Genomic DNA, 15752 nt, shown 5'->3' with positions numbered 1-15752 from the left:
AGAGTCTAACAGGTAAACAACCTGCTCAAGACAAACAGAAAATAATATTTTTAATCAGAGGTCTTATTTCTTCATTTAGATCTTTTGACTTTGCTGATGTGTGTTAAGAAAATGTTCCTAAAATTAGCCTTTTAAAAGTACACATCTGAATCAGTTACTATCAGAACTGACACTTTCATGAAGCAAAGTCTATGTAAGTGCATCTATGCAGACATGAGGAAGTTTACTTCCCACCAGACATCAGTAACCAGCTGAACAAGGTTTCCCAGTTTAACTACAGAAGTATCCCATCTATCCTAAAGAAAATATTCCATGAGCATTCTACAATTATCTGTATAAACAGCAACAAGTTTGATCTATGATCAACATAAGAATATCTAATAAATATTAAAACTATTACACTATAGATTAAAATGCAGATCTCTCATAGAGTTGAGTGATGGCATTTTGGTACATTCACCATTATTGTACTTTATTTAATAAAGAAATACATTTGCCCTTGCAAAAATAGCAACTGCAAGTATACAAATAAAACCACAGACCTCAAAGTCATGATGCTAAATCTTCAACTTATATCCAACAAAAGTAATTCAGTTTACAAGTGGTCCATGGCACAATTAAAATAAAAAATATCAAAAGGTCACAGGATCTTAAAGAATAGGTTTATTGACAGTGATTTCATAAATATTCTAAAGAAAATTTCAAAATTTCTAAACTTAAAATGTTTAAAATCTATTTTCATTGGCAAAATATTCCTTAACAAAATAAAGAATAGGTTGCTACAAATGAATGTCACATTTAAAATTTGCTTTAACATTTTTGCAAAGTTCTTTAAAAAATTTACAATGTGTGATTTTTCTTCTCTCTTGGATACAGTAAATAAATCAATACTCAGTTTTTATTCCAACTATGAGACATTTTTCACAAACAGATCACCTAGCTGCTGAGAACCTGACAATCAAGTCAGTCAGTAGTATAACGCCCGACAGACATAGGCGGAGCCGGCTCATTTTGGTATTTTTAGTCATAGCAACCGAAGTAGTCAAAATGCAAAGCTCGTGGTGGCTGCCCACGCCACCCAGAGCATGTGACACAGTGTGAGAAAATGTTTGCATCGCTTTTATAAGTTCATCGGTGTACTTCAGGTGTCTGAAATTAAAAAAGGGATTCTTGTATATTTTGATAAAAATGTACTCGAGTATTTCATAACATTAATATTTATTGCTTTATATGAATACTGTATTGAAAGCCCAAGCATTCAGTTTACACACAGAAATTATACAATTATATACCGCTTCACAAAGGCAGTGAACACATTACATTCTACAAAATCTACTTTACAGAAATTTAAAAATTCTAAATATCAAAAGGTACAGCTGAAGAAACAGGTATAAATTTGGCAGCCAGTAATTTAGACAGGGTTAAGTTGCAGCTTGCGCATGACTTTTAAATATGTGAATTTGAAAATATTGAGTTTAAGAGTAACCATTGTGCTTTGTGTTGATCTGAAAAATATAACACTGGCTGTCGAAGAAGCATGTTCAAAAATATTTAATTCACTTCAAAATGTCATACAAATTATGGTGGCTTCTATGCACCCCTAAAGCTTCAGTCATTTAGCTCCGGTACATTACTAAAGTAATATATTAATTTTTCCAGTACAGTGGTGTTTCATACCATTGACATTTGTATACTCTAGAATAATTTAGAAAGAAATGTGTAATATTCACAATGTTCAGAAAAGCAAGCAAAAAGTAAAGGAACCAGCCTGGTTCTTCTGAGATGGTCTCATGTCAGCTTTATAAGCATTCATTCTACAAAATAGTAAGCTAATGTTTGAACACAATTTCCAAGATAAAGCACATTTTCTCATAAATAATGAATTCTTTTTCTCAGGCATCTCAGAAGTATACAAAAGAATTTAATTTGAACAGATCTCTTGGAATGTGTTTAACCTGGTATTTCAACAGACTTAAGATTTCCAGGGTTTCACAGGGGCCAGATTTTATCTGAATTACTCAGAAGAGAAAGAAACTGTCTTCTGAAAGAGGTGAACTCAATCATTACCAATAGAAAAAGTATCCACTGTATTCATCTCTTATAGAAACAGAAAAATATAACATTTCCCCCTTAGAATTATATATATATATGTATATATGACTTAAAGTTCCATTGTACATAGTCAAACAATAAAATCTGGAAACCAGCATGAAACCCTATAGTTCACGTTAAAATGCTGAAACTATGACCAAAATATGAAAACCACTAGAGCTGTCAGAGAGAGACAAGACAAAAGCTTCCTTGCATATGTAATAAACTAAATGTGATCATCTCCAAAAAAGTTTTCAAAATTATAATTATTTTCCAGTTTAAAATTTTTAACCCTAAAAAAAAAAAAAAAATCTATACACAAACCACTGATTTGACCAGACCAAAAAAAATTCAGCGGTAAGCAGGACCCAGAGGAGCTGATATTCACAGTTCTCACATGAATAACTCTTTCAGGATTTATCCCATAAAGTATTTTATTTTACAACCTGCTTCTCTTGTAAAACTAAAGGTCCACTTTATTACATAAACGTTTTATACAGTGTAAAACCAGAACTGTATGTAAAATACTGCATCTAAGTATCTCTAAATAGTTAGTCTTGTTCCATTGGTTCATCTGTGACTCCCGTGGCTTCGTCATTTTCCATGGATGATTCTGAGAGAATCTCTCCAGTTTTACTGGAATTGGATCCTACTAATTCTTCTGTTTCATGGCAATCAGAACCACTACTTACAGGGCCTGTATTTTCACTACCTTCAGAATGTAAACCTCTCTCAACTTGAGTCAGATCAGATTCTTCCATTTGATTATTTTCCTCAGAAGTCTCTTCATTCACAGTTAAGGCATCATCAGATTCTTTTTCTTGATTTTTTCTTTCTGCGATCATTTCTCTTGATGTCATAAAAGACTCTAAAAATAAGCAAATGTTGTTGTAGTTAAATTTGATTTTCAAAATACCTCCACAGTTAAGTTTCATGAATTCTGATATTCTACAGTTCAAATCATATCCCCTGAAACTCAGCAGCAACTACATACAGGTGGGAGAAAAACCCCAACATCAGCATTATAAGGAGCTCCATTATGTTAAATTCTTTCACGCAAAAATGAAGTACAAGAATTTGAGGGTCTCCTTACTCCACCCTTTTACAGATGGTCTCTAAATACCTTCTTCTTCCTCTTCCTCCTCCTCCTCCTCCTCTTCTGTACAGCGCTGCCTGGTACAACTACTTTCTTTGTCTTTATTCTGAGATGAAGATGGAGATTCTGTTTCTTCTACCATAACTGAAGAAATTTCACTGGAAGAGGTTTGACTGGCCATCTCTCTGACTTCACTTTCTTTGTCGAACCTGAGTCTTTTCACCTCATGCCCTTCTGCCTCCACAGTATCTTCATCTGGATGTTTATTTTTTATAGGGCTCACCGAGGAACCTTCTGATTCAGATGTTGAAGAGTCACTGTAAATATTTTTAAAAGTGTCATTAATAAAACTGTTTCTTCATCCTTTACATTCTATTTTTGAGATCTAATAATATGTAACTTTCACTGAGCAAGTTAAATTGTAACATCTGGACAAAGGAAAACAAGAGAATAATTCCAAGGACCCCTAAACTGTTAAACATTTCCCACTAGGACTACTCAATAAGTTACATGACCTTTGTGTTCAATTCTTCAGTGAGTTAAATGTCCTCTTACAATAAAACTACAAATTCCCCACTGAGACATACTCTTAATTCCTCTCAACTCACTTCTTTCCCTTAATGTGGTAAGAAATTCTGAGATGGGATATCAATAAAAAGATTTCCTTTTATGATCTACGAAGAGAAATAATTCGCAGAATTTGAACTCATTTACAAGTATCTTCTCCAAGTAATTTTCTAAAAGAAAAAAATGTATCATGATCATTTTCTTAACACCCTATTATAAATAGAATCTTCCCAAACAAGCAATTAAATCTTTTCTCTGCCCACTGTCAGCAAATGCTAATGCCCTTTTTAAGGGCATTAAAATATTTTCTCCTCCTTAAAACAACAATAAACTTTAATAATAAATAAGGAGTGCTGAAAAACCATCCATAAATGTAACTTTTTCAGGAAAACATTTGTTTTCAAAAATAAATCACATACACACCTGTGATTTTTGTCCTCATTTTGCTTTGACTCTTTGCTGTCTGTGCTCTCAGGCAAGCCATTTGTTGTCATGGGAACTGACAAAGGAACTTTTGGTCGATTAAGCGGCCTGGGTGTCCCAGGCCCATTTATATTAGACCTATGGTAAGAGAAATGAACATCATTTTCCCATTTTTTGTAAAAAAAAGTCATCTCTCCCAAGGTTTATATGCACACATCACAAAAATACTTTCAGAACCAAGGGTCATCAAATTAATTCTTTTTGGTATATCATCCTATACTTGCCATAAAATTCCCAATTTTTAAAAAATACATTGAGTTTCCTATTCAAAATTAAGAAACTGCAGCTCTTTGAATAATAAAAAATCAATAATCTCACCTCTCAGTGTAACTTGGTGAATTTCCAGGAAACATAACACCATTCATTCGATTTAAACTATTAGAATTGTTCTTCCTATGAGAGGGAAAAATTTTTTTTATGGATAGTTCAGTTAACTTTGATAAGAGTCAAGGGTCTAAAAGTTCTTTTGCAAGACTTCAATGTCACAAAATCAAACAAAAGACTTCTCAGAGAAATAACCATGAAATTATCCTAGTATCTCATTTAACAATATACAAATATATTCTTCAAGAGTTCTGAAACAAATTCACCATAATCGTTCTATGAAATCAGGTATTTTAACCACTAATCCAAAGCTTCTCAACAGGGGGCAATATTTTCCTACAATCCCTCTTCCTTCACTCCATATCCTAGGGAACACATTCAGCAATGAATAAATACATTTTTTGGTGGAAGTAGGGGGGACATTACTGACATTCAGTGGAAGCCATGGACACTGCGCTAAACTTTTTGTAATCCCAGGACATCCACTCCTAGTAAAATACCAGTGGTACCAAGGAATGTGCCCTACATGGCTACCTAAATTTACTATATAACCTGTGACAATCGGAAATAACAGTCCATCATGAAGAGCAATGTCATCAGGATAATACATAAATCCAACAGTGTTAAGACTGCAGTAAATCATGACTCTATTTAACACAAATCTTTTCACTGGAAAAATACATGCTGCTGCTACTGCTACTGCTGCTAAGTCGCTTCAGTCGTGTCCAACTCTGTGCGACCCCACAGGTAATGTTTATTGGTAATATTCTACTCTGGGAACTGGTTGGTAGTTTCCTAAGTATTTACAAATGTTACCATGCTTAATTATATATAAAATAATTGCAATGTATTTTTAAGACATATATTAAAAATGAAAGAATATAATATACTAGGGAAAAAGAAAAGTAGCTATACTTACTCTGAGGAAGGATAAACACAGCTAACAACCATCACATTCTGCAATAACAAAATTTACTGATTAATATGAGGAAATGTACAACATAAAGTTCACCTGTTTTCAATTTCCCCAAATCACCCTGGTATCAAGTTGCCATGTATTACATTTTTACTAATAAAAGCAATGGCTAAAAACAAAAACCTTCAATAAAAAAGCAAAAACTAAAACAGTAGCAACAGATGAAAATCTAATAACTTACTAAGGTATTTGTTTTGTCAGTCTCATTTTCTTCTTAGTTGCTTTGGAGCCCTGACATTATGTATTTTATGTACTGTATGTAATAGAACAGAACCATGTTCTCTTATTTTAGACAGAATCACACCAAGATACTTAGAGGTTGAAGTATCCAGGCCTTGTAATAATGAATTTCCCTGTAAAGCAGTACCCACTCAAAAGCTTGCTGTGTAGCATGACACACTTCAGGGAAAGAGACACAACCTTTTCATAACCTTCCTGATAATCATAACTTTATCAATAGTTTAATATCCACTGAAGGCCTACTGAGCCAAAGTACGTACTTTATATTTAATCCTCCTCACAGACCTATTATGGCCCACATTTTACAGATGAGGAAACCGAGACTTGGATGCGTAACTGGCCCACAGTCACACAGCGATGACTGCTGTTGACACCGCCTCTGCATCCAAAGAGAGCCACAATTTAAGCCCTGAAGTCTTTGCACTGCTAAGTGCTGAAGAGCCATCTTGGTTCCCTGCCCTCAGAGTCCAACAAACACATTAATCCAGTTAGACCCTAAGATCTACGTTAAATCACTAGGTAATGATTTTGGATTCCTGCTCCAAGGGTAAAATAAACGGATTTGGAAAGAACCTTAAAATGTATCCTAGACTATATTTTAGGATCAATCGCTATGGGAATTAGCAAAGCAATGGTCCACAATCGCAGTTCACATGCAGCTCCTCCATCCATTCTCCACTCCACACAAGCCAGTGACATGCTCTTCATTCCCTCACTTTGAATGTAGTTCTCTCTCAGATTATTTCCTTTGTTCAGAATGCTCTGCCCTCTAACATCTCCTCACCCACGAAAAAACTAATTCTTCTCGTATCCTTAAATGTGACATAATCCTTCTTAATACCTAACTTAAATGCTTTGTATTAGTGATTTTCCAAGTTGTGTATCTCCAAATTCTAGAACTAAAGAATTCTATAGATAAGTTTGCAAAACCCACTATTTTTAAGGTATCAATTACAGAACTTCTCAGAGCTGTTAATATGTTAAGATATATTAAGAATTTCCAAGAGACAATAATAAACTGGTTTTCCCAAGCATTCTTCTGCCTTCATCTTACTAAATCTTTCTCTGAAACTTAGAACACAATTTGGGAAAAACTTCAGGTAGGCTGAAAAACCTATTTCAAGACAAGATGCCTGAAATAGAGTCTATTCAAAGAAAATCTATTATGCTACAGTTTAATATAATTCCACTATACAATACATACCTTTTCTACTCCTCTGAGAAATTTGTCTGTTCCCGTATAGTTTCTCCTTGGATCTGTTAGTAATTCACATAGCCGCTGAATAGTAAAAGGTATACTGCAAAAGAATATAATTTTACAGTTTAAGGTTATTAATTTTCAAGAAAATTAGAAACATTACTCTCGCCATTTCAAGCTTTACCTAGTCACCCATGTTAAGCTACAAAAGAAAATGCTACAAATGAATGGATGAATCACCTAAAATTAGGCAAAACAATAAGCACACCTGTTCTCTTAAAAAAAAAAAAAAAAAAATTTCCCCCTCCCGTCCCTGAAAAGGCAATAAAAAAGAACATCCAAAATGAACAGAAAGCTTCAAAACTGAGAAAAAATTTTAACATTCTTATTTCTGATGATTCAATTCTAAGTTTATAAGAGAGGCAACACAAACAAGTGAGAGTCTATTTAATACATAAACTTTCTCAAGCATTCTTTTGCACACCAAGTTTTTTTTACAGTGTTCAAATAAACTACAAATGTTTTGTTATCAGAATATGAAAAGTGATTCCAATGAAAAAGTATTATACGGTTCTGCTCCATAATAACATTTTATATACAACCTACATGTTTCATCAAACTTAAAATACATACACACACACTATATATATATTTGTTAAGTACCTTACTGACAACTTTACCAAATACTTACAACCACAGTCAAATTTTCACTTGATCATAGAAAATACAAATCTGAGACATAAACTGGACCTAAACTGATTTTATAAATCAGTGAGTTTTTATCTCACACATTATTAGCATTCCTCAGAATTACAATATGAATAGCAAAAAGTCATGAGATAATGATAAACGCAGCTAAAACGTGTATGTAAACTTCAGACTTCAGTATTTGTCACATGAAATCTACTTATTCTCCTTATAAAGAAAATTACAAAGCCTCAAATTAAGTTATTATTTACAAAGTCGTTTACTGTTTACAGGCAGTTCAACACAAAATTATTTCTCTCCCACAATGGAAGGCAATTTAGTGATTAATAGGGCAGAACTCAAACTCCAGTTCTCAAACTTCAAATTCCATGTTCTCTCTTCCACTATATATCACACACACATAAAATTATAAATGTACATTTTCTAGCTGGACCAACAATATTTAGTTCTTATATTCTTAGCATCAATACTATTCTTTTAACAAAGTTCTTTGAGTTTCTGAGTCGTATTTTTTTTTTATATTTCAAAATGAGAGTAAAATACACTGTCAAAATAAAGTATCTTGTTTTTCCAAAGTGTGTCTTTTTTTCATATTTGACTGAAAGCTTCTTAAGGGCAGGATCTCTTCATATACATGACATTCAATATATTATATATATATATCCATCATGGACTTCAGAATATTAGTGGCATACCAGTATGTTGCCCCTCGTTGAGCTCATTGCTTTCCAAATCCTAAACACCCACATACTCCCCCCCAACCCTATTCCCTCACTGAAGATCTCAGAGTGATACTGTAATCAAAAGTTTTTATACATTTTACAAAATAAGCAAAGTAGGATCCAGTATTAAGGACACTCAAATACTATTTACAAAATATTTAAACATATACTGTCTATTTATATCTATTCCTTCAACTAAATTTCCTTTACACACTGACAGCAGTGTTTTCTCTTAAATTAAAATTAACCATAAAAGATGAGAATCTTCCAACTTCTTGCTTAATCATGGTTTTAGACTAAAATGTTTTGGCTAATTTTCTCTAGAAAAGTAGGTAAAATGGTAGTCAATTATTAACACTGTATTTGTGGGTAAATGTCAGTATTGCTTTAGAAAGAAAAACGTATTATGTTTGCGTAACATGCCAGCCTATGACAAAATAAGTTTACAATTAAGACATTTTCAGAAGCTTTTTAAGTCATTTTATCAAGTGTCCAATAGATGGCACTAAGATGTTATACAACTCTCACTCAAGTGAACAGTTTTAAAATACAAACACTTCCTGTAAATCAAAGTACCCACAGGAAACAATTATTATAATTTTGACAACTGCATTGAAGATCTCTTCATAAAGTACTTTTTAATCTTTTATGTAAACATGAGAGCCGACTATAAAGATAGTTTATTCAATAGCAGACTTGAAAGACACTTAAGGTAAACAATTATGACCACAAATGCTAATAAAATTGTGTACACGGTGCTACAGAAAAAGAGTAAGTTGTATGCCAGGGAATCGAGCAGAAACATGGGGAACGCTTAACTTGAGGTGGGCCTTTAGAAGGTATAAAAATAAATCAGGTAAATCCAAAATGAATGCTCAGTACAACTCTATGAAAGGTCTGCTTTCTGTTTCTCTTCCACTACGCAGAAGCACACAAGACAGTTTACTGAAAACATTAACAATTTTTCAAATTAAAAATTATCACTAGCTAAATTAAGACATGTGCTAAGAAGAAAAAAAGAGCAAAAATGAACGCAACTAACTCTCAATGAAAAATATGAACCAGAATCCTGAAATTGGGAGGACAGGGAAAGATATTTATTAGTAAAGGTGCACTGTAAAACAATTAAGTAGAAAAATATTTTGAGTTATTTAAAATGCATTGTTTACTCTGCATTACCTACATATTACTTGTCTACATCAAAAGATGAAAATTGAGATTACATAAGGAACTGGAAGAAAAAAACTTAATAAGGATATGATTAGCATGCATTTTGTTAAGCAAACTCCCAAAAAGTAGGTCTACAACATCTAATAAAACACTAGTTACATAAAAGGTAGTATGGCTTTAAAATATATATATATATACTGGCTAACCCTCTGGGACACTGTGCCCAGGTTGAATTTACCTCTTTAAAATCTTCAACGCCTCTTCTGGCGAACAGGGATTCTGAAAACACATTTCTTAAGTAATTAATTACCATGAGCGCTGATACATAATGCATATAAACCACTTGAAAGTGAAAGTCGCTCAGTCGTGTCCAACTCTTTGCGATCCCATGGACTGTATATACAGTCCAGGAATTCTCCAGGCCAGAATACTGGAGTGGGTAGCCAGTCCCATCTCCAGGGGATCTCCCCAACCCAGGGGTCTAACCCAGGTCTCCCACATTGCAGGACGATTCTTTACCACCTGAGCCATCAGGGAAGCCTAAGAATACTGGAGTCGGTAGCCTATCCCTTCTCCAGCAGATCTTTCTGACCCAGGAATCAAACTAGGGTATCCTGCATTGGAGGAAGTCTACCAGCTGAGCTACCAGGGAAGCCCATAAATCACTCAGGGCCTGAAATACTTGATGAATAAATCTTAGTTCCTATCATTATCCCAATTTCATCTGCTATTTACTGTAGATTTTAAGAAGGCACAAACCCTCCAGGGACCAACTATGGTGAAACCAAACAAAAAATGTTTTTAAAAATATTCCTTTTAATTCCAAAAAGTAACTAAATCTGATGAAACAGGATCACACATTTTACATTACGTATATACCTGAATTTGCCGGCAATCTGTCCCCATCTATTGACTTAAAAAAAAAATTCAAATCTTATGTACCTAAAAACTATGGGAATTCAAATATCAAGAATGATGCTGAACAGAGAAAGACATCTAAGCATAAATTAGAAACTGTAAACACCAGGCTCTAAAGTTAGAATTTCCTATCTTGTATTTTAACCTGAGAAAGATTCTAAGTGACTAAAATTAATATTTTGTAATTTATCTGCTTAAATGTGGCAAGATGTGCCAATATTCTGGATATATACCAGATATTCAGCTGGAAAGAAAGCACCCATCAAAAAAAAATTTTTTTATCTTACTTCTACATTATATAATTAATTATATATATCAGGAAGATTCCCCGGAGAAGGAAATGACAACCTACTCCAGTACTCTTGCCTGGAAAATCCCACGGACAGAGGAGCTTGGTGCAGGCTACTGTCCATGGGGTCGCAAAGAGTCGGGCACGACTGAGCAACTTCACTTTCACTTATATAGTTAATAAATTGAGATTCCCTGGTGGCTTAGCTGGTCAAGAATCCGCCTGCAATGTGGGAGACCTGGGTTCAATCCCTGGATTGGGAAGATCCCCTAGAAAAGGGAAAGGCTACCCACTCCAGTATTCTGGCCTAGAGAATTTCATGGACTGTATGGTCCGTGGGCTCACAAAGAGTCAGACACAACTGAGCAACTTTCACATTGTTATATAAGCAATGTTCCTCATAAAAAAAGATAAAGGAAATTAAAACAGAGAGACCATTAAAGTAAAAGGCTAAAGAGCTAACCATAAAATCAGACACCTGATTTTAAAAATGCTAAAACAGCCAATAACTTCTATGCCTAAAGGTATGATTTTTACTACATCTTTATTTTCTATTAATGTCCACATTTATACTGTCTTAGTTAACAGAACTTACTACTTAAGTGGAAATTAAGTATCTCTTAGATATCAAAGATTAAATGTACTGAGTTTTGTTTACTCTAAAGTCCTACAGAAGTTAGAAATCACCAGTGGAATCTTGTGATACAATCTTACTTAAATCAATATGTTCTTTCTGGATCAGGCTTTAACATCTGTATAAATATATACATGTCATAAATATTCATGTGCATATATTTTATACCTCAAAACAAATGTTAGAAATTGGGATTCATTGAAAACAGCATTGTAAGTTAAGAAAAATAAGAATTTGGCCCTTTCAATAATGGTACATTGCCGTAAACTAGTATCTACATCATTCCCCACGCTGAAAGAAATCTGCAGCAACTGACAACACTTTTAACCAGTTATCACCTTCTACAGTGCTGAATTACTTTACTTGCTTCAAATAAAAATGTTAAAAAAAATTAATTAGGTTTTTATTTCCTCTCTTTCAATTATAAAATTTTATTAAAGACAGCATCACATCAAACTCTGTTACCACCACACAAGGCAAGGCAGTTAAGGGGAGTAAGGGGGGAAGGCTACTAAGCAACCCTGAGTCTCAACAAGTTATGCTAAAAAAGGTAATAAAGAAAAAATAAATAAATTTCTTCTAATAGATTCAACATGCTCAACAAATCTGACACAAATAACGAACATAAAATGCAGTAACTATATTTTTCCCAAGAGGAATAGGTACACCAGCAGTCAATAATCGGTAAAAGGAGTAAAAGAACCAAGTAACAAAAGGCTAGAACCCATTCTCTCTCCTTGAATAATCTTAAGCTAACTATAAAGAAAACAATATAAAATCAAAAAAGGAGTAAATGCTTTATATCTACAATCCAGATTTTAAAGTATTGAAAATCTTATATATAAACCTTTAAAAAAATATGAAGAAGCAAAAACCCTGGGTGCAGAAACTTACAAGGTCTCTGCACTGGTGCACATAAGCATACAAACAAGTCATTTGTGTGCAGAGCGAGGGGACACACGTATGCCTGTGGCTGATTCACACTGATGTACAGCAGAAACCAACAGATCGTGGTAAAGTAACCATCCTCCAATTAAAAAACTAAATTTCAAAAAAGAAAAAAAAATCATTTGAAAGTTTTCAGGACTAAGCGAACTCTGATTATGTACATTAAAATAACTTAAAAAAATAACTCCAGAGACAAAATTTTATAGTCAGGCCATCATGCCAAAAGATAAGCACTCCTCAGTTACAACTGACACCTTAGCAGTGATATAACAAAGATTTTTAGGTATCAAATGGTTGTGCACTTTGCCTGCTGCTGCTGCTAAGTTGCTTCAGTCATGTCCGACTCTGTGCGACCCCAGAGACGGCAGCCCACCAGGCTGCCCTGTCCCTGGGATTCTCCAGGCAAGAACACTGGAGTGGGTTGCCATTTCCTTCTCCAGTGCATGAAAGTGAAAAGTGAAAGTGAAGTCGCTCAGTCGTGCCCGACTCTTAGCGACCCCATGGACTGCAGCCCTCCAGGCTCCTCCGCCCATGGGATTTTCCAGGCAAGAGTACTGGAGCGGATTGCCATTGCTAGATGCCCTCATAAATACACAGCCATGCCCTTTTAGTCAACTACTCACAGCAAGGGAAGCTTACTGCTAATTTTCGAGAGGTCTTAGGTCTAACGGATTGTCAAAGGCAGAGGAAGACTTAAGTAATTAATTTACATTCATTATTCTTCCACTTTAGTAGTTAGAAGGATATAAAATGATCTTTTAAAAGCTACAAGAAATGTAAGTTATATTCTCTTGCCCTCTCAAAATCTCTCTTGTGTACCATTCATTACAGGAAAAAACTACTGGCTACAATCAGTTTCTAAATTATATTCACAGTTATCTATGGTAGGAAGCAGATTTTCATAAATGGCCTGCTTTGAGTAATCCCAGATACTCTTGTTCATTATAATCCCACACTTAGGGCATAAAATGGTAACATATGTCTTTTAATTGACCATTCACTGAGGTTTCTAATTCCATTAATTTTTAATTTTTGGTGTTTCTCACCTAAGAAACTTTAACTTCAGTTCTGTAGAGTAGCTATAGTCCATCTTCTATAAAATGTTAAAGTTCAAAAGTAATTTTAAAAGGACAAGAAAACATGACTAAAAATTTTTAAAAAGTAGCCTTTTGAGCATTCAACCATGTAAGGCTACCATGCCCCATTAAACAAAGTACAGATGCAGAAACATGCTTTCATTCCTTCACTCACTCACTCATTATCTGTTTGTCTGATACCCTACTATATTCAGGTACTCACTCTTCTAGGCCTTGCATGGAAAAGACAGCCACCTTTGGTGTCCAGAATCTTACAGTTCAGAAAATCTGGCCAACAAGTAAATGGATAATTTCCACTTAAAAGAGGAAAAATTTATATACTGACAATACTCGTTTTAGAAAATAATCTTTTCATGCCCAAAATAATTTGAAGCACTTATTATAGAGCTTTCACTAATTAAAAACAAAAACAGCAAAATGAACTTACCAATAAGAAAATCACTGAAAGACAAGAAAAATCAAAAAAGATATGAAAGAAAACAATTCATTAAAGAGTCATTAAGGACATGTATGCTCCATTTCACTTGCAATCAATCAAAGAGGCATAAATCCACGGACAGACCCATAAAAATACTGAAAAAATAAATGGCATTTACATATAACACAGAAGCATAAATGAAAATACTTTTTGAGGTCAATCTGGCAAGAATAATAAAAATTTTAAGTGTGCATACATGATAACCTAGTAACTGTTTCTACAAAATAAAAAAAGGAACAATAAATCTATATATAAATTCAACATATGCCATTCATCATACACAAAAATGTATGTACAAGGAGGCGCACTACAAGCACTTGTAATGGCTAAAAAAATAAATGCCCACCAAGGGAGCAGAAAAAATGAACTACATAATCTGTTAATATAAGAGAAAATAATGCAGCCATTTCAAATAAAGACAAACAGAACACACAGACTTAACTGTACTGATAGAAAAATTTCAAAGCTCTTCTAAAAGTAAAATACAACTAGCACACAACATGATCCTCCTTTCGTTTCTTCATATACTCCTAGGACAACGGAGGATATTTTAAAAATTATAAACACACTATTGTAACTTTTAATTTAAAAGATGATCTATTACATAGAGCAGAAGAGGTATACTGGCAAAGACAAACCCTCCGACTAGGTGAGAAAGATGCTACTTTTACTCACCACTTTGAGGAAAAAAACTTTTAGAGCAACAACTAATCGATGAATATTCAAACACAGAAATGAAACTGAAAAATATTACAAAGATGTTTCAATGTACCACATATCAATATATTATGATATAGATAAAAATGGATAAATTAAAAATGAAAATTAAGACTCGGGTTCTGATTAAGAAAAATAATTTGTAAACTGCCATTGTGAAATATCAAAGTAAAAATAAAATTATAGTTCAAGATAAAAAGTATTTTTAAAGAAATTATATTTACATATGCTTAGGCATTTAAGGATTGTTCAAGTCATTTTCAGAGGTAGGTCAATTACCTATTTAACAAATTATATGTGTGTGTCTGTGTGTGTGTGTATAAAATATCCTGGAGAAGGAAAGGCACCTTCCTTCTCCAAATAAAGAAATGAGAAATATTTAATACCCACATAGCTGTGTTTCATCCAATTTAATGTGTAAGAATTGAAAATGGTATTCTTAGTTTAGAATCACAAGTAGCTTCACATTCACAAAGCAGTGGTATAATTTGACCTGTTTGACCATAACTCTTAATTTTAAATGAGCCATAACTTACTGAAATAAAAGATAAGTTACCATAATGTCTAAGTACTATCAACCTCTGCACTATTTATAAACATCCCCAAGAAGTATTCTTAACCATATTCAATAGTAAGCCTTATGTAACATACTTCCAATACACAGCATGTGGCTTCATCTTGGTATATGCTTTAAAAAAATTAGTAAGTAAATAGATGCATACAGTTAAATAATTTTCACTAATACAGCAGGGTCTACAGGGAAAACAAGTCTCCCTCCAATCCCAAACCCCTAAGAGCAGCTTTAATTTCTCCCACAATATTTCAGCAACATACCCCAAACCAAAGTTTAAGAATTTGATACCTCAAGTCAAACTGCTAAGCAGGGAAACATGACATAAAATAAAGGGTTAAGTGAATTACACTATCTTGTTGCAAATCCCATATGATTAAATATCTGAAGAAAAAATTGAGACCATTCATGCTACCTAAAAATACAAATGAAATCTCATCAAAACTGTCCCTAAATATAAACTCATGGTTAACATATCCACAATTCACTAAACTGGGTATTGTCATTCCACACTCCAAATTATGC

At 33.7% G+C, this 15752-nt stretch overlaps 1 protein-coding gene across 1 annotated transcript in view; it reads right to left on the bottom strand.

Annotated features, from left to right (window-relative positions):
- Positions 1-640: 640 nt before the first annotated feature.
- PPP4R2 (protein phosphatase 4 regulatory subunit 2) overlaps positions 641-15752 on the bottom strand; it is a 53348-nt gene continuing 38236 nt past the window's right edge. The window contains exons 4-9 of the mRNA XM_040246380.1: positions 6982-7075; positions 5481-5518; positions 4556-4630; positions 4178-4315; positions 3215-3504; positions 641-2959 (exon numbers count right to left, since the gene is read on the bottom strand). Coding sequence (XP_040102314.1) covers positions 2643-2959; positions 3215-3504; positions 4178-4315; positions 4556-4630; positions 5481-5518; positions 6982-7075 — 952 coding nt within the window. The 3' untranslated portion in view covers positions 641-2642. The remainder of the gene's footprint in view (positions 2960-3214; positions 3505-4177; positions 4316-4555; positions 4631-5480; positions 5519-6981; positions 7076-15752) is intronic.

This window comes from Oryx dammah, unplaced genomic scaffold, assembly GCF_014754425.2.
Source record: "Oryx dammah isolate SB20612 unplaced genomic scaffold, SCBI_Odam_1.1 HiC_scaffold_9, whole genome shotgun sequence".
In the NCBI taxonomy this organism is placed as follows: Eukaryota; Metazoa; Chordata; class Mammalia; order Artiodactyla; family Bovidae; genus Oryx; species Oryx dammah.
This window is presented reverse-complemented; position numbering and strand designations above follow the sequence as displayed.